The sequence below is a fragment of the Manacus candei genome, unplaced genomic scaffold, assembly GCF_025592945.1.
Source record: "Manacus candei isolate 608988 ecotype Guabito, Panama unplaced genomic scaffold, ASM2559294v1 h1tg000010l, whole genome shotgun sequence".
Taxonomy (NCBI): Eukaryota; Metazoa; Chordata; class Aves; order Passeriformes; family Pipridae; genus Manacus; species Manacus candei.
This window is the reverse complement of record NW_026138058.1, coordinates 5,913,696-5,937,362: the sequence shown is the minus strand read 5'-3', so window position 1 is coordinate 5,937,362 and position 23,667 is coordinate 5,913,696. Positions and strand designations below refer to the sequence as shown.

The 23,667-nt window shown below is 46.8% G+C and overlaps 1 protein-coding gene across 3 annotated transcripts in view; it reads right to left on the bottom strand.

Annotated features, from left to right (window-relative positions):
• Positions 1-23,667, bottom strand: part of ABCA1 (ATP binding cassette subfamily A member 1) — a 90,894-nt gene that overhangs the window by 7,711 nt on the left and 59,516 nt on the right. For 2 of the 3 annotated variants that reach the window (XM_051777408.1, XM_051777407.1), the window contains exons 9-39: positions 22,824-23,064; positions 22,112-22,251; positions 21,757-21,873; positions 18,664-18,852; positions 17,607-17,812; positions 17,338-17,514; positions 16,585-16,807; positions 16,007-16,228; positions 15,205-15,409; positions 14,554-14,667; positions 13,914-14,085; positions 13,241-13,372; positions 12,575-12,714; positions 11,442-11,579; positions 10,679-10,899; positions 10,251-10,323; positions 9,527-9,729; positions 9,001-9,049; positions 8,219-8,332; positions 7,743-7,894; positions 7,137-7,261; positions 6,662-6,760; positions 5,456-5,645; positions 5,217-5,311; positions 4,809-4,841; positions 4,135-4,240; positions 3,351-3,425; positions 2,802-2,971; positions 1,704-1,881; positions 1,053-1,168; positions 821-965 (exon numbers count right to left, since the gene is read on the bottom strand). In XM_051777408.1, coding sequence (XP_051633368.1) covers positions 821-965; positions 1,053-1,168; positions 1,704-1,881; positions 2,802-2,971; positions 3,351-3,425; positions 4,135-4,240; positions 4,809-4,841; positions 5,217-5,311; positions 5,456-5,645; positions 6,662-6,760; positions 7,137-7,261; positions 7,743-7,894; positions 8,219-8,332; positions 9,001-9,049; positions 9,527-9,729; positions 10,251-10,323; positions 10,679-10,899; positions 11,442-11,579; positions 12,575-12,714; positions 13,241-13,372; positions 13,914-14,085; positions 14,554-14,667; positions 15,205-15,409; positions 16,007-16,228; positions 16,585-16,807; positions 17,338-17,514; positions 17,607-17,812; positions 18,664-18,852; positions 21,757-21,873; positions 22,112-22,251; positions 22,824-23,064 — 4,560 coding nt within the window. The remainder of the gene's footprint in view (positions 1-820; positions 966-1,052; positions 1,169-1,703; positions 1,882-2,801; positions 2,972-3,350; positions 3,426-4,134; positions 4,241-4,808; positions 4,842-5,216; positions 5,312-5,455; positions 5,646-6,661; positions 6,761-7,136; positions 7,262-7,742; positions 7,895-8,218; positions 8,333-9,000; positions 9,050-9,526; positions 9,730-10,250; positions 10,324-10,678; positions 10,900-11,441; positions 11,580-12,574; positions 12,715-13,240; positions 13,373-13,913; positions 14,086-14,553; positions 14,668-15,204; positions 15,410-16,006; positions 16,229-16,584; positions 16,808-17,337; positions 17,515-17,606; positions 17,813-18,663; positions 18,853-21,756; positions 21,874-22,111; positions 22,252-22,823; positions 23,065-23,667) is intronic. The other variant, XM_051777409.1, reaches the window with a different exon arrangement.

Sequence of the window (23,667 nt, the reverse complement as noted above, 5' to 3'; positions counted from 1 at the left end):
GGTTCCTTGCCTCCTTATGCCCACAGGAAGAGGTATAATCAACAAATAACTCCCACAGGGTCTCCTGAGCTTCCTCCCACAAGGAAGACTTCACACCACTGTGGGTCAAATGGGGCTGGCTAAGACATCTTGTGTTGTATACAAGCAGGGGAGGAACTTGCACCTTCCCCAGTAGGCATCTGGCTCTGAAAAACTGAATGGAGGAGTGTCAGTTCCCAACACATTTAGAGAGGTTTCTACCACAGGAGGCAAAATTGAGGGCAACTAAATGCTTGAGTGATTCAACAGCCTTAGTAGATGGAAACTGCCCTTCATTAGTAACATACAAACAATTCCATCTGAACACAAGAAAACTGTTTGAGAGATTTTTTTGTTTGTCTTTTGTTGTTGTTGTTGTTGTTGTTTTGTTTTTGTTTTCATTTGTTTGTTTGGGGTTTTTTGTTGTTTTGTTTTTGTGGGTTTTTTTTACCCTAAGAGTGATTTGAGAAGCAAAAGAGGTTGCCCAGAGGGACTATGGAGTCTCCATCCCTGGAAATGTAAAATCTGATGGCCCTCAGCAAACTGCTGTAGCTGATCTTGCTCAGAGGTCGGACCAGACAATCACAGGAGGTCCTTACCCATCTTAACCATTCTGTGAACATTGCTGAATTGGGCTTTAACCCACTTCCACCAGAACCTGTGTTTAAACTGCTGCCAAAGCTAATGGGTACAGGCCATGGCCTAGCTTTTCTGGAGAACTGGCTGCTAAAGGCAGCATGGCACCAACATGGAACCAGATTGCAGCAGCACAAGACAGTGAGGAGCTTCTGGGGAAACGTACGTTGTTGGTGAAGAGCTCCAGGACAAAGGTGGCCACACTGCCATTGATGCCAATGAAGAGATTCACACTGGTCAGCACAACATATGCTGTGCTGGGGATTTTGAACACGAAGGAGGCTGGATACATGAGAGGGGTGATGGACCACCTGGCAAAAAGAAAAGCAGCAGCATCAGGTAAGCACCTGCTGAGTCTAAGAGCCTTCCCAGTCACTCTCTAAAGAGAAATCTCTTACCCATAGAGAAACAGAAGGAGAGCCAGCACAGGCAAGTTGGAGGAGGATACATAGGACTTCTGCTGGAAGCAGATGAAGATGATGACGACTAATGTGGCTGGAACAATGTAGTTGCACTTGAAGGGAAAAGCATGACTTTAGATTTCTTTCCCAATGACAAAAAAAGGTGCCTTCCTGCTCTAATCCAATAGTTCTCAGAACTCTTTTGTGTTCCCAAAGCTCTTTTCAATATGAGACTCTTAGAAGTGTCATATGTGTGAACTACAACTCAGTACACATGAATTTACGTTTCTTGGTCCCTCTAGAAGTAGCCAGTAGACTCTCAGAGGTTCTGGACACACGTTATAAAAACCTGCTTTGGACAAAGCAGAACAAGGGGCTACACCAGCAAACATTTTGGGGCAATTACTTTAACGTGACGTAATAAATGCTGATGACTGAGCCTATGGTTGTCCTCCCATCCTCTGTTGTGCTTCTTGCCCTACTGAAGTGAACCACTGCCCCAAGAGAGCGAACACAAAAGTCATGGTCACAGTGGTTATTCACTGAAATAACGTGGTGCCTGCTGGCCCAAACTGCACTTTGCACTTCAGTGCAAGACACTCTGCAAAAACAGAAGAGAGCACAGTTTAGCACATTCAAAGCCCTTACCATATCCCAGACAAAGTTGGCCACCCAGTAGATCACAGGCTTCACACCACTGATGAACTGCAGGTGTTTAGCCTTGCTGACACGTTCTTGAATAAGGAAAACCACAAAGCTGGCAGGAACAAAGGACATGGCAAAGATCACACAGATGGAGACGAGGACATCCACAGAGGTGGTCATCCTGGACAAAAAAAAAAAAAAAAAAAAAGGGAAGAAAACAAAATGTTTGTATGTTGGTGCTGGCTCCTTTGAGATGAAATGAAGCAGCTCATTCAGAGCAAAGCAGAAACTGCTTCTTCTGCTGTTCTTATTCTGCAGGGTAAGGGATGACCACACCAGGCTGTCCTAACTGCACAGTTCTTCTCCAGCCATATAACAAAGGGAACATACACAGCCTGTTGGCATCTCAAGGACAACACCACAACCTGCAGACTGGTTAGAACTTCAGTGTAATAGACTGCTTTCTGCTTTCCTTATCACCACCATTTTGTTTCTCACCTAATGCATTTCTTGGGCTTGTTTGGGGGTTTATCTTTTTGGTTTTTTTGGTGCTGTTTTAAAGTTCAGAGACACCTGCCTGTCATCTGCCACTGCTTTACAGGTTTGAAGATGTACCTGCAGACATGTCCTGACTTGGATAGTGGTAGGGGTGGACTAGTCAATGCCTCAGGGAAGTGAACCCTGCACATTACTGTGTGCCCCCCCAGGTTGAGACAGTGGGTAATCAATGATTCCTAGCCAAATGGTGTCACCTTGGGACAAAAGAATGACCATATTCATGGTGAGACACGTTTCTGAAGGTGGCTGAGAGGAATTTCCTAAGTGGCAGAAGACCTGAAGATCACACTGGTTCTTAGAAGCTGCAGCTACCAGGGACTCAGAGACAGAGAAAGTTGGCACAGAATTGCTGTTCAACACCAAGTTCTCAGCAGCACATGTTGCCACCTGCCCAGACTAGAGAAAATAAGGCCTGCACGTTACAGCCTAAATGCCACAGGCCACTGAGTGTCCACCAGCGAGGCTAAAACCTCCTATGTTGCCTGTTTCCAGTAATCAGCAGCTGATGAGCCCAAAACCACCCATGTTCACATCAGGACTTACAGGGCTACTTCAGAGAGCTGCTGCTTGGTGAGGTTCAGAGGGTGATTGAAGGCAGTGATCCCGTAGGCACTGGGGTTTTCACCCTGCTGCAGGTTGGCTCGAAGGATGGCATTGTTGATCACATTCAGGAAGGATGCAATGGCATGCCAGCCCTTGTTGTTAAACCACACCTGCGAGAGACCACATCGACATCAGAAAGGCACCAGGTACATCATCAACCCAACAGGCTCCTAAGCCCTGCAGAACATCCCTTCCTCTATTCAGGCCATACAATTTCTTTCCTCATCTTTCCAGCTAGCACGCTCAGGGACAGAACACAGGGTTTAATCAGTAAGTACAAAAGGCTGCTGGAAGACAGCAATGATCCAGCACTGAACTCCTTTCAGGACTTCGAAGAAACAGATTTTGAGGAAACCCACACGAGAATGCAAACTACTCGTGTTCCCACAGGGAACTCTGTTCTGCACAGTTGACCATGGCAAACTGCTGTGACACCAGGTCACCAGAGCTTCAAACAGCAGGCACAGCAGTGAGGATTGGTTAATTTACCTTCACATTGTTCTTTGTATCCAGGCCTTTCATGAAACTTGACAAGCTGTTGAGAAATCGATCTCCAGAACTTCCCTGCAAATGGTAAAGACAGTTACTTCCCTTCTGAGAGTATTCTTATTTACGTCCTGGGGTCTAGCAGGGGTTACACAATGTTTTTCACAGCTCTGACAATTTTCTTCTCATTCAAAAGCCTCTATCCACCAAGGTGGAGGTGGTAAGAAGGCTGAGAAACTTCAGCTTTCCTCCACCCTTTCCTTTCTGGGGTCTCATCGGTAAGAGGTCAGCTTCATGCCTGTTTTTTTCCCAATAAAATGTATTAAACAAGGTTGCAGGCAACCTTCAGAGACATTGCAGCCCACAGGCAAGCAGTCTCAGAGGAAAACCAGGGCCCAAATTCTCTTCTGAGCCAAGGCAGACTCAGTACAGGAGGGCTAAACTGGGGTGCTGAAAGAAGACAGCAACCCCTTGTTAATTCCCTGAGACAGCCCAGCCTGTCCTGCCACAAAACACTCAGAGGTGTCTGCAATCCCCACCAGCTTGCAACTGTGTTGGGCAGAACCCACATCAGCAATGTGGGCTACATGAACTTCAGCTGAGCATCTCTCCAAGCCTCCTGCCACTCCCAGACAACTGCCTGGGAGATCCCAGCTCAGAGACAGTGGGGAGAAGCCACTGGACACAGCTAACATACACACCCCCCTCGTTTTATGGCTTCCAAGTCCTCTCCCAAGAAACAAGACTGATATTAGTACATCCTGGGTTTATGGGGGACGTTGCTTACCTGTGCTAGCTCAAAGATTTTCTTCACCTGTTTAATGGCATCGGTGACTTCATGGCTTGGAGGAAGCACGAGGGAACTGCTGGCTCCCAAGGAAAAGCCACCATACCTGAAAGTTCAGACAGAAAGTGATGCTGAGACCTGACTATTCATTGACATCCAGAAAATACCGCTCCTCCTCCCTCTCCAGATGCCTCCTCTTCCTGCACTACATCCAACACAAGTGTCTCCACTAGTACAGGAAAGGATGACTTTGATTTTCCTACATGGCTGCTTAGCCGTGGTGTCTTCTGCTCTTTGTTTCTTGGGTTAAATACCCATATTATGAATGCTGAGCATGCTGCCCATTTAATAAATGCAGTTATCCTCTCCTGCAAGTGCAGACAAAGCAGGATATCTCCCTGCTGCCCTTGGTTGGAAGGATAGCACCTCCCAGGACAGCGTACCAGCAGGCTGGTCATGCAAATCTTTTCAAGCCAATAATGCACTCTGTATAAGGCAGATATGATTTTCAGTACTCTGGGGTTGTCTCCCAGTTTATCCTTCAACATCTTCCCTCAACATCTGGCAGCTAAGAGTCATAAAACAAACTGCAAAGTGGGGTGGATGTGTCAGGCTTAATACAGTGCTCAAGGGTTAGTGGACACATACAAGCTAAAGAAAAGGCAGTAACTCACCTGAACTCATTCACCCAGACCTTATTCTTTAAGCTGTAGAGACAGAAAAGAGAGTTGATGTATAATATATAGAACAAGAGAAGAGACAGACCCATCACTGTTGCAGGCACATGGCCAGGGAAAAGAGTGCAACAGCCTCTTGCATCTGTCACATGTCCCACCGTTCCTCTGCAGTGTAATCCCTAGGGTTGGTACCCAGACTTTTCCCATACTCTGCCTACAAGGGTCAGGACACAGCATCACTAATAAAGCAAAAACACCACTTGAGCTCAGGATCAGGGGTATGTGGATTTGGCTTGCTGCTGAAGAATTTGGGCTGCCCAGGCTTATTTGCCTGATCTGTGCACCCCCCATAGAGCGAGTAACATTTGGTGGGGAGGGAATGGAGAGAGTGTGTTTAACAGCTACCTTTTCCCGATGATCTGTGCGTAGGTCTTCACTAGGTAGTCTGATATATTGCGGCCTGTCAGATTCTGGAGGATGTCAGCAGTGTCTTGCTCTCGCTGGTGCCACCGGTGAAAACACAGATAAACACTCGTCAGAAGGCACAGACGCCGAGCCAAACAAATCTTGTGCAATGCTTTGCACACAAGAATCACACCCAGCCACTCTGCTCCTGATTGCAGTGCCACTGAGCTCCCTCCTACCTGTGGTGGTGGCAGCCCGCCTGCACCAGGGGGGCACACAGGCAGCATCTTCTTGATCTTCTCGTTGCTGCACTCACAAGATGGGGAAGGGTTCTCCATGCTCCAGTTGCCTTTCAAGAAGATGTCCTGGACTGACTCTGGGACCAAAGCAGTGGTCCATTCCTTCTGCCCCACAGTGCAAGGAGTGTCTCTGTGTCAGGAAAGAGGGAAGAAAAATGCAGTTTTAAAACCAACTATGATGGCCTTTGCTTACAAGCCATTTAAAGATCAAACGTCACAGCCCTCAGAAGAGGCAGAGTGTTTCTCAAAGGAGCTCGACCTCACTGAGACAAACAGCTCAGAGTGACAAACCTGGCTCTGCAGCTTTTAAGACATCCCAGTGCCAAAGAGACTGAGGCTGGCCAACACTGAGTAGTGTCAGACACTCCCTTCTTTGTATTATAATTAAGCTCTTTATTTCAGTCAGTCTTAGCATGCACAGTGTCCAGAGTTCAAGGACAATGCTCTTAGTCATATGGTTTAGTTCTAAGTAGCCCTGTGAGGGGCAGGTACTTGGACTCTATTCCCATGGGCCTCTTTCAACTCAAGATATCCTATGATTCTAAGATCACAGTAGACACTCACTTTCTCAATGACATTTCTACCTTTGGGGCACCAAAAGACTATTTTTCCCCCCTCGGCAGCATCAGTGGGTAGCTTTCTCCCCATGCCCCATTGGTGGAGTAATGCAGCTCCCATGTCTGTTATAAAGGATGTAGCTTAATTTCCACCCCTAGCCAGCATATTGGACACCTTGCCTCTCTCCCTATCATCCCGTGAACATCAGCTGCAGTTCTTCCAGGCTAAAGACAACCATCTCAGACTGATGTACACTCTGTAGGGAATACCTACAGTTGACAACACAGAGCAACGTAACCAGGTTCTTCACCACGTTCAGGACCAAACAGTAAATCTGGGGGAAGAGACTACTCTCTCCTTTTCATCTCCATCAGCAAGGACTTGCACTCAAACCTCACTCCCTCACCATGCTGAGGGCTGGCAACTATTTAAAAGGTTCTCAGCAGAAAAACTGAATGTAATTGCAACTCTCCTGGCTTAAATCCTGCTCTGGCCACACAGTACTATAATTCCCTAAAGCTAACTAAATCTACTAGTGACCAGAATCTGGGGGTGGACTTCCTCTTCCCAGACCAGAGTTCTACTTACGGGATGGAATGTCCCTGCATACAGCGTGTCCCAAAACCAGGCTTATCAAGAAGGGCATCCAAAAGCTTCTGAGTGCCTGCATCTTCAGGAGCATCATTGCTATGGGTACAGCAGAAAACCACTGTTGGGTCAGTGTGTTAACAGGCAGACAGCAAAAGCAGCAGCAGAGCAAGGCCAAGAACACAGTGAAAGGATAATGGGTGGGGATTTGCCTTTGAAGAATGCTTGGCCTAGAGCACACACACACTTCCAGTCTCTGTACACAGAACTGTTAGAGTCATAACACCATTCAAAAAGGGGTACGGCCTTGCCAGTAGTTCGGAGTTGGCATTTAAAGGTCCAAGAAGAAAATAACAGTACTCTCTTTAAAATGTGCTTCTGAGATAAGCACAAACCCCAAATTTAAATAACCTGTTAAGGAACTCAGTAACACAAGTCTGAAAAGAACAGAATTTGTAGGCCACAAGAAACATACCTAATAAAAGTGTACTGCTCATCGTACATCCAGGGTTGTAATTCCAGGCTGGGATACTTCCCAAAAGGAGGAACGATCAGGCTGAACATGAGAGCAATACACACAAAGACAGCTGGCAGCACAATCTGAAAGTACAAGGAAAGAGCAAGTCCCTTTTTAAGCAAATATTCCCAGAGGCATCAGAAGTTACATGTGAATAACTTACTGGATTACAACTTTTTCAAGTTTTCCCAGGAATGTCTTTGCTGTTTTCACCAAAGCAGTGATAGACACCAATGCAAGACTTATCTTGGCATTTAACCAGGGCACTGACTTGGGACTCAGAGGATTCAGCCTGCAAATGCTGCTCTCAAGGCCAAATTTAGATTTGAACCTCAGCTGCATCCTCGCTGTGCAAGAATACTGTAACCACCTGGTTATCACACAATTCCTCTCACTTGCACAGGCCTCCCTTTGTTCACAGGTGCAGTGTGCAGTTCACAGCTGAAGACCAGTTTTGGTTATTCGCATTCCCTTGAGGTTTTCAGCCTGCCACCCCCTCAGACTACAACACACAGTGCAGAGCTGTCCCTGCTGAGGGACTCTGCTCACGTTGGGTGCTCTCACCTGGGCAAAGAAGCCCTTCCGGCTTCTCCTGGCAATAAGCATCCTCTTCCACAACAGAGCCATGAACTGCTGCTGGGTGAGCTTCCAGCCCTTCATTTGGTAGGAGCCTTTCCCATCCATGCCACTAAGAAGGTCTGTCTCTCTGGATTCTGCTAAGAAGAAATGACCCTCATTCAGAAGTTCAGAGATGCTCTCTGGGTACTTCTGTGCTGGAGGCAAAAGGTGATGGCTGGAGCAGCTACTCTCACCCATCCAAAAAAGAAAGAAAGTGCACGGTGAGCAGAGATAACAGAAATTTACATGAATGTATTTTCTCCCTTATCTCTCTGAGCCTTGATGAGAGGACTGAACAGGTTGTGGATCCTGCACTGGTCACTATTCCTAAAGGCAAATATGCCACCACGCCTTTTGCAGCCTCAGCCTTCAGACCTGCAGTATGTATAACAGAAAAGAACAGGCTTAAGACACAGCAATACCTGGATCTATGTCTGAATCATTAGGATCAAATGCATCATCTTCTGTAAATGGACGAAGGCAGCTCTGTCTATCTCCAAACACACGTCTGTTCCTTCTGGCTGGCAATGTCCCATCTGAAAATAACGCAGTTATGGTTAGCTGAGCTGCTTCAGGTAATCTCCAATTAGCCCCAGAAAAACTGCAGTAATATCATTTTCATTTTACATGTCTTCTATTTGCAAAACAAGGAGCCGATCTGGAGTGACTCCAGTGCAGGTAAAAGTAAAACCAAGACCCTCACTCTGCAAAGGGTCATGTTTTATGCATCATATCTTGTGTGATGTTCCAGAAACAACTTCTAGTGCACTGGACACTTTTTTTTCCATGTAGGCAGGGAAACAGCATTATAATAAAATTCTCACTTGATATGTACATGACTACAAGTGCTATTTGCTAGCACTCATTTATCAGGAAATGTTGTTATAAGCACTTAGTGCAGTGATCCGCTCTCAGAAACTCATTTGGTCTGACCCTTTCAAGAGTTCCTCAGAGTAGACAGTTGTGTCAGTCAAATAATTTTCAATACACTCAAACAGTAGAAATTCTTCACTATTCCAAAATAAATATGCTACCACTGAGTCAATTGAAGATTACAGTATATAAAAGCATGCATTAAGTATACTAAGACAGCTATTTTAAATCATTAAAAATACTAGCACACCAGAGCTCCTGTCCAGTCTCAAACAGGGTCTGTCACACCTGCAGGGGATGTGTCACTCCTGCAGGTGACAACTAGACCCACCTGAGGTTTCTGCATCCACACCACTATCATCAGCCACTTTCAGGAAGATCTGAAAAGCAATGGTAAGTGTCAGTGAAAAAAAAAAAAAATCAAAGAAGGAACAACAATGTGGGGATTGCTTCAGGAGATGCCATGAGAGAACAAAAGACTGACAGGTGCAAAAAGAAAACAGAGGATATAGTTTATCCCCTGCATGACAGGGACATGGACTTTGTGGCTTCTCTCCAGTTTTCAGGAGCCAGCCTGTTACCACATACCAGCTGTTCCCCCTTTCCAATGGCAGTTCTCAGTGCATCTCGAACCTGAGCTCTTTCCCATGTCTCAGAAACAGACCTAGTTTTTAGGGCACCCCTCTATGAGCACACACTTCAACAGGGCAGAAGACAATCCATTTTGGAGGGGAATGCAAAGCAGCCTGTTCCATAATAAACTTTTACAGGAAGAGGTAAGACTGCATCTCATTCTTAGTTGTGACATAATTAATTTTGCCTAGTTTAAGATAGAAGAAAATTGTCAACTCACTAACCTCTTCCAGGGTAGTTTCAGAGATGCCATAGCTGGAAATGCCAAGATCAGAAAGACGGTCATCAATTTCATGGAACAGCTCCACAAAAGCTCCCTCTTTAGCAGCCTTGTATGGCAAGACATAGGTTAATTCATGGCCAATGTCCTCCACTAGTCTGGCCTCAGAAACATGTTTTGTAATGAGATTTGAAATTGCAGAGACATCTAGAAAAAACAAACATAAAAGACAGTTTTCTTCTGGTTACTACTCATTACGTGGAAAGAAGAGCTCAGTCTGAAAAATCTTGCCAGAAGGAAAGGAGGGAAAAGAGGACATCTCTGAAAAGCAGCTCATTTCCATGGAAAGTCTTGTTTCTTTTTACATTTAACAATGGATGGAAGCCTGGACCCAAGCCTAGCTGTAACTTTTTACATGCAGAATCTGGGAGAGCTTTTACATGCTACTGGAAGATCTGCAAGTCATTGACGTACAGTCCACCAGCATTACAGCCCTAGCAACTACATAATCTTTGCTTATTAACTCTCAGGAGAGCTTGAATTCGAAATGGCTCACTCAAGAAAAACATTCCAATATTTACAACTTTAAAAATACCATCTCTGTAAATTTAATAATTGCCCCAAGACTGTAGCTACATAGGGGCACAAGGTTAAGACGGCTGTCCAAGCTGAACTGTAGAGCAATGTCAGCACTGGGACTGAATCTTAAATTCTCTTTCAAGCCTCACCTATTGTAAGTGTGTCACTTTCATGGTCACTGCCAAGGCCAGCATCAGAGCTGCTCTGGGAAACACTGTCATCCTGGTCACAAAAAGAGAAGACAAACATTATTTCCTCCTGTTTAATCAAAACAGGGCCCACTAGATGCTGCAGACGGTGACGTACCACTGCAAAGGGCTAAAATAAAAGTAAGAGGTCATAGGTATAGAAGTGAGAGTTACAAAAGCATGCACTTCATCTATTCTGTATCCCTCAGACCAGGTTTGGACCACGGACATTGAAACAAACTACAGCATAGATGTACACCCCATGCAACAATTTAACCAGACATGGTCTGGTATAGTATCTATCAAATGTGTAACACGTCTGCTGCTTCTAATAGGCCTGAGATTCCATAAAGAAAAAAATAAACATAAGCAGAAAGGGTCAGCTGTACCTTTTTCAGATAGGACACTGTGCTGCTGCTGTTTCTGCAGGAGCTCAGAGAGGAATCCACATCCTTCTTGACCAGGGTCAAGTAATAGCCTGTTCCCAGGTGGTTCTTCAGGAAGAGAGAAGAGCCAACACAGCAGAGCTTGCCATGAGAAATGATGGCAATCCGGTCCCCCAAAATGTCTGCCTCATCCATGTGGTGTGTGGAGAGAATGATAGTGCGACCTGAAAGACACCAAGGGAGATGTTGCTGTAAGTCAAACAAACCCACGTTCCCACGCCAAAGCCACAGCCATCTGCATCTTGCCATGAAGTTGGATGGGAGGTTGATGCCACGAGCTTGGTTCCTTTGAACAAGACTAGCAGTATGGAAAAGGTTCACAACTGCTGTCACGCGCTTATTCTGCTGACCTTTGTCGTGCTCAGCAAAGGCAGGTTTAATTTCACGTCAGCAAGGCTGGCTGCACAGAGCAGAACAGAACACTGCTGAACACCAAGGGTGACTTTTAGACTTTAAGCGCCCTCATGACCCAGTAAAGAACTTTGTTCTGAGCTCTGACATGAATAGGATGAATAGGATGAGGGAGGAGGACAGGTGAGAGATCAGAACAACCTTGTCCTGCGTTATCTTTGTTCATTCCTCAGTGCAGGCAACAATAGATTTGCAGAGACACATGGCTATTTTGAGAACAGTCATGAAACTGACTGATTTTCTTTTGCCTTCCACAACACATTCATTAAGAGTCAAGAAAAAGACATGTACTTACCTTGCCGATACTTCAGAAGCAGTTCCCATATCCCTCTGCGAGAATAAGGATCCACCCCAGCTGTAGGCTCATCCAGAATGACAACCTTGGAACCACCAACAAACGCTAAGGCAACAGAGAGCTTCCTCTGCATGCCACCTGTCAGGCACAAGAAGAAAGGTGTTCAGGCTGATGTAGTGACAAGTGGAACAGCAATACTTGCAGCACAGTGGATAATGAGCTCTCTGAAATAAAACAGACTGAGAAGAACAAGTACTGCTACTGTCTCAGGCCTTCAGGGTCCCAACCAGCTTCTCCACAGTGGATAACTGGTCTGGGTGGTCTTCCCTCAGTGGATGTAACTCTCCTCCTGCTGCAGGAAACCACGCCTTGCATGCCCTTCCATAAGTGAATCATCTATCTCAGCACAAGCTGAGCAAGTCACCAGCTTGGAGGCCTAACCATATCTGGGGATCTGGAGCACAGGTCTCCAGAGCTTGAGCCGCAGAATTAGGTCCCCATGAGACCTCATGGAGGCGTTCCAGAGGCAGAAGTGAGGAATTACACTGCACTCTTCAATACTAAAGCCAACTGTGGTCATCTGCTCTCCCTTCCCAAACTCAAACGTGCAGTCTGTACTGATAGTTGAGTAAGACAAAGGCACCTCAGTCTCTCAACTATCTGGTACAGAATGATACAGGAATCCAGCTCCTCTTGAAACAATGAGAAGAACACTCCAAGTCACCAACTGAAGAAGCACAAGTCAGCATAAGGAATGCACATACAGTTTGGAAACAGCAAGGGACTTGGACATTATGGTCTAAACCACTCTCACCTAAACTCATGAAACTCATAAGCTGTAGAAGAACAGATATCATGTGCAGCTGGACTACATCATGATGGAAACAAGTACAAAATACTCAGAAAAAGTGAGATATTTTTTTATGGCCATTAGATAGCTTGAGACAGTGCAAGATTTTAAAGTTTACTAAGACACACTGATTAGGTACTTAATAAACAACTGATTTCCTTACATGCTTAATTGTATAGCAGTCTGTATCTAATTACAGGATCCAATCAAGGTTCATAATGCAGCCTCAGAAAGCCAACAGAGCATTTCTGGAGGGAAGGAATGTAACGGAGCTGAACCTTACCAGAGAGTCTGCTTGTCCTGGCTTTCAATTTGTGAGGCAAACCAACATCTGTTGCCATCTGCTCCATCTCCTCTTTCACCTTCTTTTCCGGCAGCCCTTTGAGCCGAGCATAGAACCAGATGTGCTCCTCCACAGTCAGCCTACGGAACAGGAGCAGCCTCAGGGAATGGTTGAAAGCACCATGCTGGGATTCATCGCTTACATTAGCATTACACAGGCATATGTTTGCTCAGAAAAACATCTTCTAAGGCTGAGGTCTCAGGAGGGAGCTACAGACTGGGAGTGCTCTGCTTGGGCCTGACTTCAGGGTGTGGCTCTATTCACCACCCATGTAAATAATCCTCCTTTAAGGGCGCTTGACAGAGTAGCCCAAACATCCCAAATCACTAAGCACCAGGGAAGCACTTGGCCTAGTGGAGTTCAGTGGAATAGATTATTACGAGACACGACAGATGAAAGTGTAGGCTCTTGCTGATCATTCACAGGCACATAGGAACGTGCTAGTAAACAAAGCGTTCCTGTACCAACCTCACACCACCCCACTGTGTCACACCGTGCACACGTTAAAAGAAATGACCATCAAAGCTGAAAGCCCACTACTGTATTCCTAAGAACCCAAACGTCTGTTGGATAACACCAGTTCTGTGCCTCACAGATGCTACTCACAAGTCAAACAGCACATTGTGTTGTGGACATACACCCAGGTTCTGCCTGATGGCGCTGAGCTCAGAGCGGATATCTTTGCCCAGGATGAAGGCTGTACCCGAAGTTGGGGGGAACAAGCCAGTCAAGATGGACCTGAAGGACAAACAGAACAGATTAGCAGGTTCCTAGGTTCCACCAGGAATTAGCTGCTGTGCATGCCAGGATGGCTGAACTAAGAGTGGGTGGAAGCCCTGGGGAACTCCCACATCAAGAAAGTAGTCTGAAAAACATCTCAATAATGGATTAAAAAAAAAAAATAAAATCATCTCCAATGGTTTTAACAGCGATCAAAGAACACCCACATGGTTGCTTGAAGGAAAAATTTTTTCTTCTAAGAGCTTCTCATTCTTTCAGTCCCAACTTTCTTCCTTACACTGGTAAGTCAGAATCACAAATGGTGTTACTATAAAATGCTTTCTCCAGATTCATTCGACCCATTCTCTACCTGAACTTCCTCTAGTTTCAGTCCCCTGTAAGTCTTCTGAGGCAGCTCACAACTGGACTAAACCAGCAGAAGCACACTAGTCTGCACCAGCTTGCACACTGCAGCTGTATGGCTACTTCCACCATATGGGTAGGAACTGCACTATGCAGTCGCTTCCTCCACTGTCCTAAAGGATTATTTTGTTCTTACATGGTAGTGGTTTTCCCTGCTCCATTATGTCCCAGAAAGGAGGTGATTTGTCCTTCATAGAAGTTCAGTGTGAGACCATCTACAGCAACTTTCTTGCCATCACGATAAACCTTGACCAGGTTCTGGATGGAAACACCAAGACTCAAATGCACTGGCTCTTCCTCCTTGCAGACTGGAAGAAAACACAGCAGTAGAAAGACAGGTTTTAACAGGAACTGCATGGGAGTTCTAACAGCTATCACATTCCCCCCAGACTGTGGAGTTCAAAGAAGAAATGACCTATATGAAGAATTGACCACATTTCTTCCTCAGGAACAGGAACCTTCCACAGAAATTGTCCTTTAGTCTTTTCTCTTTCCTAGTCTCATCTGAGATCTGGAGATCTCCACTGTTATCAGGGTCAGCAAAGGTGGGAGGGGACTTTGCAACTCCATGAGGCTCGAGTGCACATCTGCACTCAAGTGGGCAAAGTACTTTGGGTTTATCTGGATACACCCACCTGATCAGTGTACCCAAACTGTGATAACAAAATGACAATCAATTTCACCTTAGCCATGCCAGTCCTGCTGTCCTCAGACTCATTTAAAAAAGGCAGACCATAACACTTCACTGCAGAAAGTCTCTCTGTCCAGCCACTTACCCTCTGAAGACCCCTTCTGATCAGGATGAGGCTGCTGCCTGTCCTGTGGTTCCTCACCAAACCAATACGACTTTGTGAAAGGAAAGTACCAGGGTCTGGGAATCCCATACTGGCCTAAAAAGAAAAGCATTACATGAACCTGACCGCATCTGTCCCTTTTCTTTTATTAGCTTTCAGGACAAGAAGGGAAGTACTCCACCCCCAGTAAGCCTCTAGGTGAGGCAAGGCTAAGAAGAGATCTTTCTTGATGAAGACACTGACAGACTGTGGGTAAGAGACACCTAACTTCACTTTAGGGTTAAAGTGTGCTGTGTTGGAAGGTGCTAAGTGGCACATGTGGCACTCTTAAATTCTCCCTTGCAGCAGGGTCTGTGGACTCAGCAGTTCAGTGAAGGGAACAGCTGAAGTACAGCAAAGCTCCTGGGGTTAGCTCAGCTGTGGCCACAATGGGGCCACACTTCAGTGGTGAGCAACATTCACCACTAACAGCAAGCAACAGCTTTGCTGTGATGCTGGTCTGTAGTTTTCCTCCATGACCTTTCTGCAGCTCTGCTTAAAAACGGGCCAAATCTGCACCTTAGCAAGCGAGTAGGGTGGAAGGATTTATTTAAAAGCCTGAAGACATGACTCAACCTCAGAAGCACACCTCACCTGGGAAGACAGATTCGATGTACCAGGTCATGACTCCATATAGGAACGTATCAAAGAGCATCATGACGGCAGATGTGGTGATGCTAAAGCCATCTTCTTCCAGTGGGCTCTCAAAGAAGTTGTCCCACTGAACACCAACACCCTGCTCCTCAAACAGTGCAAAGTACTCACAACCAAAACCAAAGGCTACTGGAGACAGCAGGCTCTGCAAATGGGAAGCACAAACACGCATTTGAGTTTTTCACATCCACTCTCCAACTAGGCAGCTCAGTTCTAGTACACGGCTAAGGGACATCATCCCTGTGAAAAGTCAAAGTTCCAAGGAGCATCACTGTATTTGCAGAGAGGGAATGGCATATTTGGTCTTGGTTCCAGCAAGTCCTGAAATCTCTGCTAGACCTCCCTCCAGAACTGATTGTTTCCCTCTCTTCTTTCCCTTCCTCTTCCTCCCTTCCTCAGGTCACTGACAGTCACCTTCTCCAGACAGGTAAGAAGTGCTGTGCAGAGGAAAGGCAGCTGGTTCCTTCAGCCTGCATATCTGGTGGTACAGCATCACAGCATACAGAGATCAAGGCAACTTAGTCCAGCCACATTGCTTCTACAACCAAAGCCAACAAAACCCTCCCAGAACCTTCCAGCAGGTTCAGTGAACTGCTTCATCAAGCCCAGCCCTGGTAGTCTCTTACGCTGGAAATTATCCTCCCATTGCCACTTTCCCCCTTCAAACAGAGTCCAGCTAGAGAGCTGCTGAGTGTCGTACTGGTGGAGGCCCAGTACTCAGGATTGTTTCATCAAGACTTACCGCAAAAATCTTGAGTGAGAAGCTGATGTGGTCCTGCCAGGCAACACACAGCACGTAAGGCAAATACAGGGTGAAATAGACAATGCCCCCACAGGCAGCTGCCAGGTTGGCCCTGGAGAACACTGTGCTGATGAGGAAGCACTGCAGGATGGTCACAACGGCGAAGATCGAGAGGAAAACAAACACCACACTAGGGTCGCTGTAAGGCAGCAGATTCCCCATCTGGCAGGAGAACAACAAGTGCATTAGGCTTTAAAAGGGCTCTCCAAGGCAGCTTTATTATAAGCAAGCCTGCAAAGCTGCTGCTCAGGAGAAGCTGGGCTTCCTGCAATTTGCACAACAGCTTTCCCAGAAGTGGGGCAGTACCAGAGGCATCTTTTCAAGAGCACTGAATCTACTACACCCCCTCCTGCTGTTTTCAGCCACTCAGTCCTGTTTTGCTCCAGAACATTGTTCCCAAAAAGTGACTGGTCGACACACACCATTAACTCCTCCCCAGCATGTCAGTGCAGACCACTGCTTAAGCAGGCTCTAAAGGCTCTAGGGTCTGCTGCCACAGGAAAAACCAGACAACTCACCTTCAGGATCAGCACCAGCAGTCCTGCACTCATCAGGAGAGGGACTAGGCTGCTAATGAACCAGCTTAACCAAAGGATGCCATTGTCAAGTCCCATAATCCTCATCGTCTCTTTCAGCCGGGCTTCCTTCTCATACACAATGCCCTTAATTATCACAGCCACTGAATAGATCCAGGCTAGTGTCATGAAGAGGGGCATGGAGCGGCTCATGACACGCAGAAATCTGAGAAAGTGAAGGAAAAGGGCCAGGAGAGCACAGTGAGAAACATCACTGGAACTGCAGTATCACTCAAGGGCTATGAGAGCATGGTGACAGCCAGGGCTTCACTGCACACAGCAGCTGATGTGCAGAGCCTGACACAGGATCAGTGTGATCACCATGAGGTGAGGCTGATGGGTTTGGAGCACATTGCTAGTTAGGAGTGGGAGCTGGAGCTACAGCTATCACCAGGTGGAAGAGTGGGTGCAAAGACCTGCCTTGCCTGGGGACTGCTCTCAAGTGTCCTCTTTCCACTCTCCTGTGCATATGTGTCTGCTTTTTTCCCCAGGGCTATTTTTGTTTGCATCAGGTGCGGGGATATGGTCACACCTCAGGAACGTACTTTGTACGCCCTAATTCCAGGGATTAGGAACACTATGGAGAATGCCTCCTCACTGATAATAGGGACATAAACCATGCCTGAGGAGTGACAAGAGCCCATGCCTCCCAAACTGCTCCCCCCTGGGAGGTTTCGAAGCAGCCTGCATACATACATGTCATCCACATAACACGGGTAGGGCATCTGCTGCACATAAACTCCTGTCTTCTTCTCCGTGCCTGTCTGCACCCTGATGATAGCCTGCTCCACCACATCCTGCAGATAGGCAAAGCCTCCCCAGACATAGCGCATGTCCTCAAAGGGGTCAGCACGGGGACCAGGATCCCAGTACCTGCACCAAGGGAACAAGACCTTTCCATGAGAAATCTTCATCACCACATCTGCCATAAGAAATCATCCATCGGGCAGGATGTCAGGGCTCACCCATCCTTGATCTTGTTGGTCCTTTCCACATTATCGATGTCCATGCGTATCTTGTATTTCACATGTTGAGGGAGGTCTGTGCTGTCAGGAGCTATTTCATTGAAGACTATGCCAGCCCAGAACCTCCTTTGATCCAGAAGTTCCAAGGACTTGTTTATAAGCCGGACTTCTGTGGCCACAGGCTCCAGTTTGTCCAAGTTGACACACTAGACAGGAGTAGAATTGGAAGCATTTACTGGATACATTACTAAACCAGAATGTACTTTGTTTACATTTGGGATGGAGGAAAAAAGGAGAACTCTGTAATGGTAATTCCATGCCCAAGGAAGAGACAGCATTGGACTACTTTGCTATGGGTTATAGTAGCCCAGTAAGTTGCAAAAGATGTCACTTCTGCCTGCTTGATGGTCACCTATTAGTGATAGATACCCCAGCAAAGGTATTTTCTGTACAAGAGGTTAGGTAGCACTAGCAGCACTACCTACAGGACCTCATCCAAGTATCAGTTTCCATACACAGTCTTAGTTCCTCTTCTACCAATAAACCAGTCATTCAAAGCCTCTAAATATCATGGAGAGATCTGAAGGCTTTGGACCAGGTCCCTGACAGACCATGGCCTGTTTCTGTTTGCACTCATCTCCCAGGATGATCAGGCAACAAGCAGAACTAATTTTGTTACTTGCTGTCTTCCCTCAGTTTAGAGCAGCTGCTGGCTTCACTGTGGTCCCCAGCTAAACCCCAGACCAAAACAGGAACTGTTACACTGCCAGAGACAGCAGCAACTCTCAGTCACCCAATAACAGGAGGGCAGGAAACCACACACAGGAGCCAAAGCAAAAGCTTCAAGAACAAGGCCTACAGCTAGGTCCCTACATCTAAATTAGGCACCTGAATAAATGATAACTTTCTCATATGCTGTGTACTGAGCCCTGCTAACGCCTGGTAGCGCCCAGAAAATGGACTGAGGAACTTCCCCTTCCAGAACACCCCACTGCACGGGCGGAGATCAAGCTCCTGCCATCCCCCCAGCTTCTTTCTCACAGCAGCAGGATCTCACCTCCATGAAGCGGGAGATGGTCTGGATAGCCCGGTCTGTCTCATTGAAGGCATCCACCCAGGTATACACGGAGCCATCTTCTGCCCCCAAGTCCTCCGGATGGTTTGACAGGAAACGGGCAATGTCCTCCACTGTCCAGTTGGACGCTGGCAAGTGCAGGTCCCAGAGGGCTCTGCCTTTCAGCAGCGTCTGCAAATATTTCGTTTTCAAAGGAGAAGCACTTATGAGAATTAATGTTAGGTCTCCTCTCTCATAATGAAAACACGTGCTACCATGGGAAACACCTGTTAAAAAGGTGCAGGGAGAGGCCCCCTGTCATACTGGGAGGATCAGCACAGTGGGGTCCTTCCTCTCACCCTCCCATTGTGAAGGACATGCCTCCCCAGGTATAGCTGCAGCATCGGGTGTGCTTTGCAGGCTGGTTGGCTGCCTCCATGTCCTGCCACCCCTCTCCCAAGGAGAGGGCAGCAGAGAGCCGTGCACAGCTCTGCACCCTACAAATGCAAACCAGGGAAGAGGGAGGCGCGTGCTCAGCAGAAACCCACTCAGCTTATGCTGGTTGCCAAGCTTCTGCTCCTAGCTGGGATGGAGAGGGACTAGGGCATGGAAGAAGGTTCAACTGTCACGGTGCTGAGCAGAAATACCAGCACCAGAGGCCAGGTGATTTTCTTATATATTTTGCTATTGTGTCACCAGGGCTGGCTGAAGCAGTCCTGTACAGCCATGAGGTACTGCCTTTGTTCTCCTGGCTGGGACAGTGCTTTTTTCATCTCGTTTAACTTTAGTTTTCTGAGGACAGGCTATTGTATGCTCAAGGCCTCACACAAGTGCAATTCCAGCCTGTCACTGAAGCAGACACCAGTCCACTGGGTAGACAATATATGACCAGGCAGGAAGGGAGCATTAATTGCAAAGGACATAGTTGAACTGAAGTCAGGGAGATGAGGAAAAAAAAAATTAAAAAAAGCCTGCACAAGAGAAAAAACTGCAAAAATCCATATGAATAAAAACAGGAAATGGATTTTCTGCCCCAAGAAAAAAAATCAAGCAGGGAGAGCTTCCCCATTCTCTGCTGTTACCCGCAAACCAGAAAGTAGTGGGTCACACACTTATAAAAACAGCACTGCAAACTGGAGAAACAGAACAGACCAAGCTAGCAAAGGAAAACACACAAAAGGGAAATCCAAGCAAACAGGGATTGGATATGCTCTCTCTCTTCTCACTTGGCCTCCCAAGGTTAGCTTATGCCACCATCCCCAGCAGAAAGGACACCACGCCTGCAGGGAAGTGGCTCAGCCTCATCTCATTCAGTGCCCACATAAAAGCTCCTTAACTCTAAGGGCACATATTGTCCTTCCTGAAGTGAGCAGCCACATTAGCATCAAGTTAGAAGTGGCAGAGATGGGCAAGCAAAGCACATTCCTGTACTTCAGCAGGAAGAAATATGCCAAAGAGATTGTACAACCCAGAAAGTTGGAAGATGGTGACTGGTCAACCCAGCAGCATAGCACCCTCAGTGGCTAAAAACCAGCAAAGGACCTACCTCCCTCTTGAAAGCACCCACAAACAGGCAACTGTGTTTCAGTTTATTCACTTGTTAAATCTGGAAAACATCTCTAAGATCACTGAGATCAAATGTTAACCCAGCGCTGCCAAGCCCACCACTAAGTGATGTTCTCAAGTACCACAGCCAAGTGCCTTTTGAACACTTCTAGGGATGGTGATTCCACCACCTGGACAGCATGTTCTGATACCTGACCACTCTTTCAGTGAAGAAATTTTTCCTGATATTTAATCTAAACCTTTCATGGCACAACTTGAAGTCCTTTTCTCTCATTCTTACTACCTGGGAGAAGAGACCAGCCTCCACCCAGTTCCAACTTTCTTTCAGGTAGTTGCAGAGAGCAATAAGGTCTCCCCAAGCCTCCTTTGCTCCAGAATAAACAACCCCAGCTTGCTCAGCTGGTCCTCACAAGACTTGTGCTCCAGTCCCTTCATCAGCTCTGTTGCCCTTCCTGGGAAATGCTCCAGCACCTCCATGTCCTCAAGGTGCAAATGATCCATGCTGCACCTCTAAACTGAGTGGGATGCTGTCTGGGAGCTGCCTGGGCACTGACAGTGAAGTACTCTTGCTTGTGTGATCATCAATAGGTGACAACAAAGGAACTCCTACACCAATACAGAAGAGAGATTGCTAGGAAGATCAAGAATTAACTACCAGAGACAGCAGAGTTAACAAGCAACACAAAACAGGAAACCAGAAAAGCACAGGGCCCATTAAAAAAAACACCCAAACAAACAAAAAACCCCACAAACATTCATTTTTCCCAGGACATGACTGCAAATCAAAGTTTTGGACCTTGACTTTCCACCTGAACTCTGCAACAAACTGTTCAGTTTACAGTTAGTGGCCACAGTTCTCACCTCCAATGCTACCCATCTACAGCACTAACTTTCATAAAGCCAAGAGAGGTACAGGAGGCTGACACTCCAGTATGTCATGTTGATGGGAAAGTACAACAGGACAGGTCATAGATTATTCAGCACAGCATTACACTGGAGTAAAAAAAGGAAAGAATTTCAAGGCTTTTAAGACCTGGGGAGGTCTCTGTACACAAACAGCTGCACAGTGATACCCAACCAGCTGCCTCGCAGAGACCACTGGAAAAGCTCCTCTACAGTTGTCCCTCAGTTGCTCGACCCCAGTTTTACATTGCTGTGCTTCCAAAGACATCAGCACAGGGTGCAAAGCTCCACCCCTCAGAGCTGCACGTGAGGAACCATGGTGATGTACTTATAACTTGTTAGGGCAATGCTGTGGATGAAACAATCCATTTCCCAACAGAGGCAGATTAGAAACAGGTTTTAAACGTCCACTACTCCCATTTGCAGGAGATTGTTACATGAAGGAAGGAATGTCAAGCATAATGCAGGATTAGTACAATCACAACCTGCTTCGAGAAGCGGTCCCATCCATACTATTTATCTGCCCAATCCAGCTCTGAAGGACCATGAAGCACCATCTAAAATAAATATTTCATCACTTATTGCAAAAAACAACAGTAGTGGTTCTGGCAAGGACAGCATACTGACCCGAACGAGATCCATTTCCTGACTACTTTCCATAAATGTCCAAATCTTTGGGCTTATCTCCTCCCACATTCCCCCGAGGTCACGAAACACACCCAGCTCCTGGAATGTCCTGTTCACCTGTCACAAAGAGGAGAGGAAGTTTATTTCCAAAATCTGGCAGAGACCCACTGTGGGCTGAGAGGGTGCATTGAGCCTTCAAGAGTGAGTGCATGGGAGGTGAGAGGCTAAGGAGGCTCTGCTTTTGCAGCCAATCCTTTCTAGGCTTGTGTTTGGGTCCAATATAACTAGACCAGATCAGCTGCACAGCCAGAGGACATAGTTTGTGCTACATATCAGAGGACAGGGCTATAGTTACCTCAGACATGACCTTCCTTACAGCTGGTGTGTCTGGAGTGTACAAGATCTTCCCAATCAGCAAGGGTTTCAAAGCCCTCCAGATAATCCTGGAAAGTGGGCTGGATTCCAGGTTCTTCATTAGCTCATTGCAGTAGGGTGCTGATTAAGAGAGCACAAGAGTGAGTGGCTGCAGAGCACAGTGACAACTGCAGAAGGCATAAACCCCACTAGCGTGGGCTTCAAGGACAGTCACAACTGAAAGCACAGCATTTTTCAGACACAAAACCCCTCCTCTACTACAAAGCTCTGCAAAAAGCCCCTTTCAGCCCAAGCCTGCCCAGTGAACACGGAGCAACCAGCTCGCCTCCATCAAGAGCCACAGCAGTAGTTCTGCAATGCTCTCAACAACCCCACTGCACCACACAAGCAAAATCTGTCCCAAAAAGGACAGATTTCCAAAGGCTGCACATGACTGTGCTCCCTCTCCCCATGAAGGAAGCCCACTGCACAGCTTTCTGTGGACTCTCCAGAAGGGCCTTGGGAATTTCTGCATGTTGGCACCTTCACTGAACTTAAGGGCATGTGCAGGATGACATGCATGTGCCTTTCTGAAACAACAGAGTATACTGTCCCTCAGGACCACCTGCTTTCATCTGTGGAAGTTTGGGAAACACCAGTGGTGACAACCATGAAGTAGACGGGACCGTGGGCCATGCCAGGGTTACACTTACTTGTGGAGTTATCATAGAAGTTAATTACATCATCTTCAGTGTTGTTGCCTCCAAATAGTGCTTTGTAATTGTTGTCCTCATACCAGTTAAGGGATTTAATTTTGAGCCCTCCACCTTCAGGGTGGCCGCACACGATGCGTGACACAGCCTGGTAGATCTGTGTAGAGGAGTCTGAGGCATTCACATTGGTCAGGAACATCACCTCTTGCCTCATGTCACTCCAGCTCCTCATAGTCAGCAACTGGAGGGGAAGAGGGTAGAAAAGAATGGAAGCAAGTACAGAACAGGATTAATGAAAGGAGAAGGTCTTGCCGTGCTCCTTCAAATCACACATCTGGTTTTGAACAGACGAGAATGCCCTTGAACACAACATCAAGGGTAAGGACCAGGGATAACATTCCCCCCCTTCTACAGCAGGAGAATATAGAAGGAAGTCTCTTCTGTGCAAGCACTTGGAATGTATCCTTGCCAAGTTCTTTACTCTAGAGTTTTCTCCTCCAGTGCTTTGGGTGGTTCCTGCCCTCCCTGTCCTCTCATGTGGAAGCTGCTTCTCCTCCCGGTTGCACAATGGCTCACGTTCCAGTGGAGTCCCCTCACAAGGACTGGTGGGGTGGGGTGCATTGAGTCAGAACAGGGATTAAAGGAACAACACACAGTGAGTGCAGCTCAGGAGACACAGGCTGGGTGAGCTGCAGGCCACGGCAGTGTCACCTGGCACAATTCCATAGAGGTCAGCAAGCCTCCACTGATTTACACCTGGCAGCCAGTTCGACCACTCAGATTGGTATCGCTTATCCCTGCCCCAGAAACTTCCTGTCCCATCGTCAACAGCATTCCCAGAAAA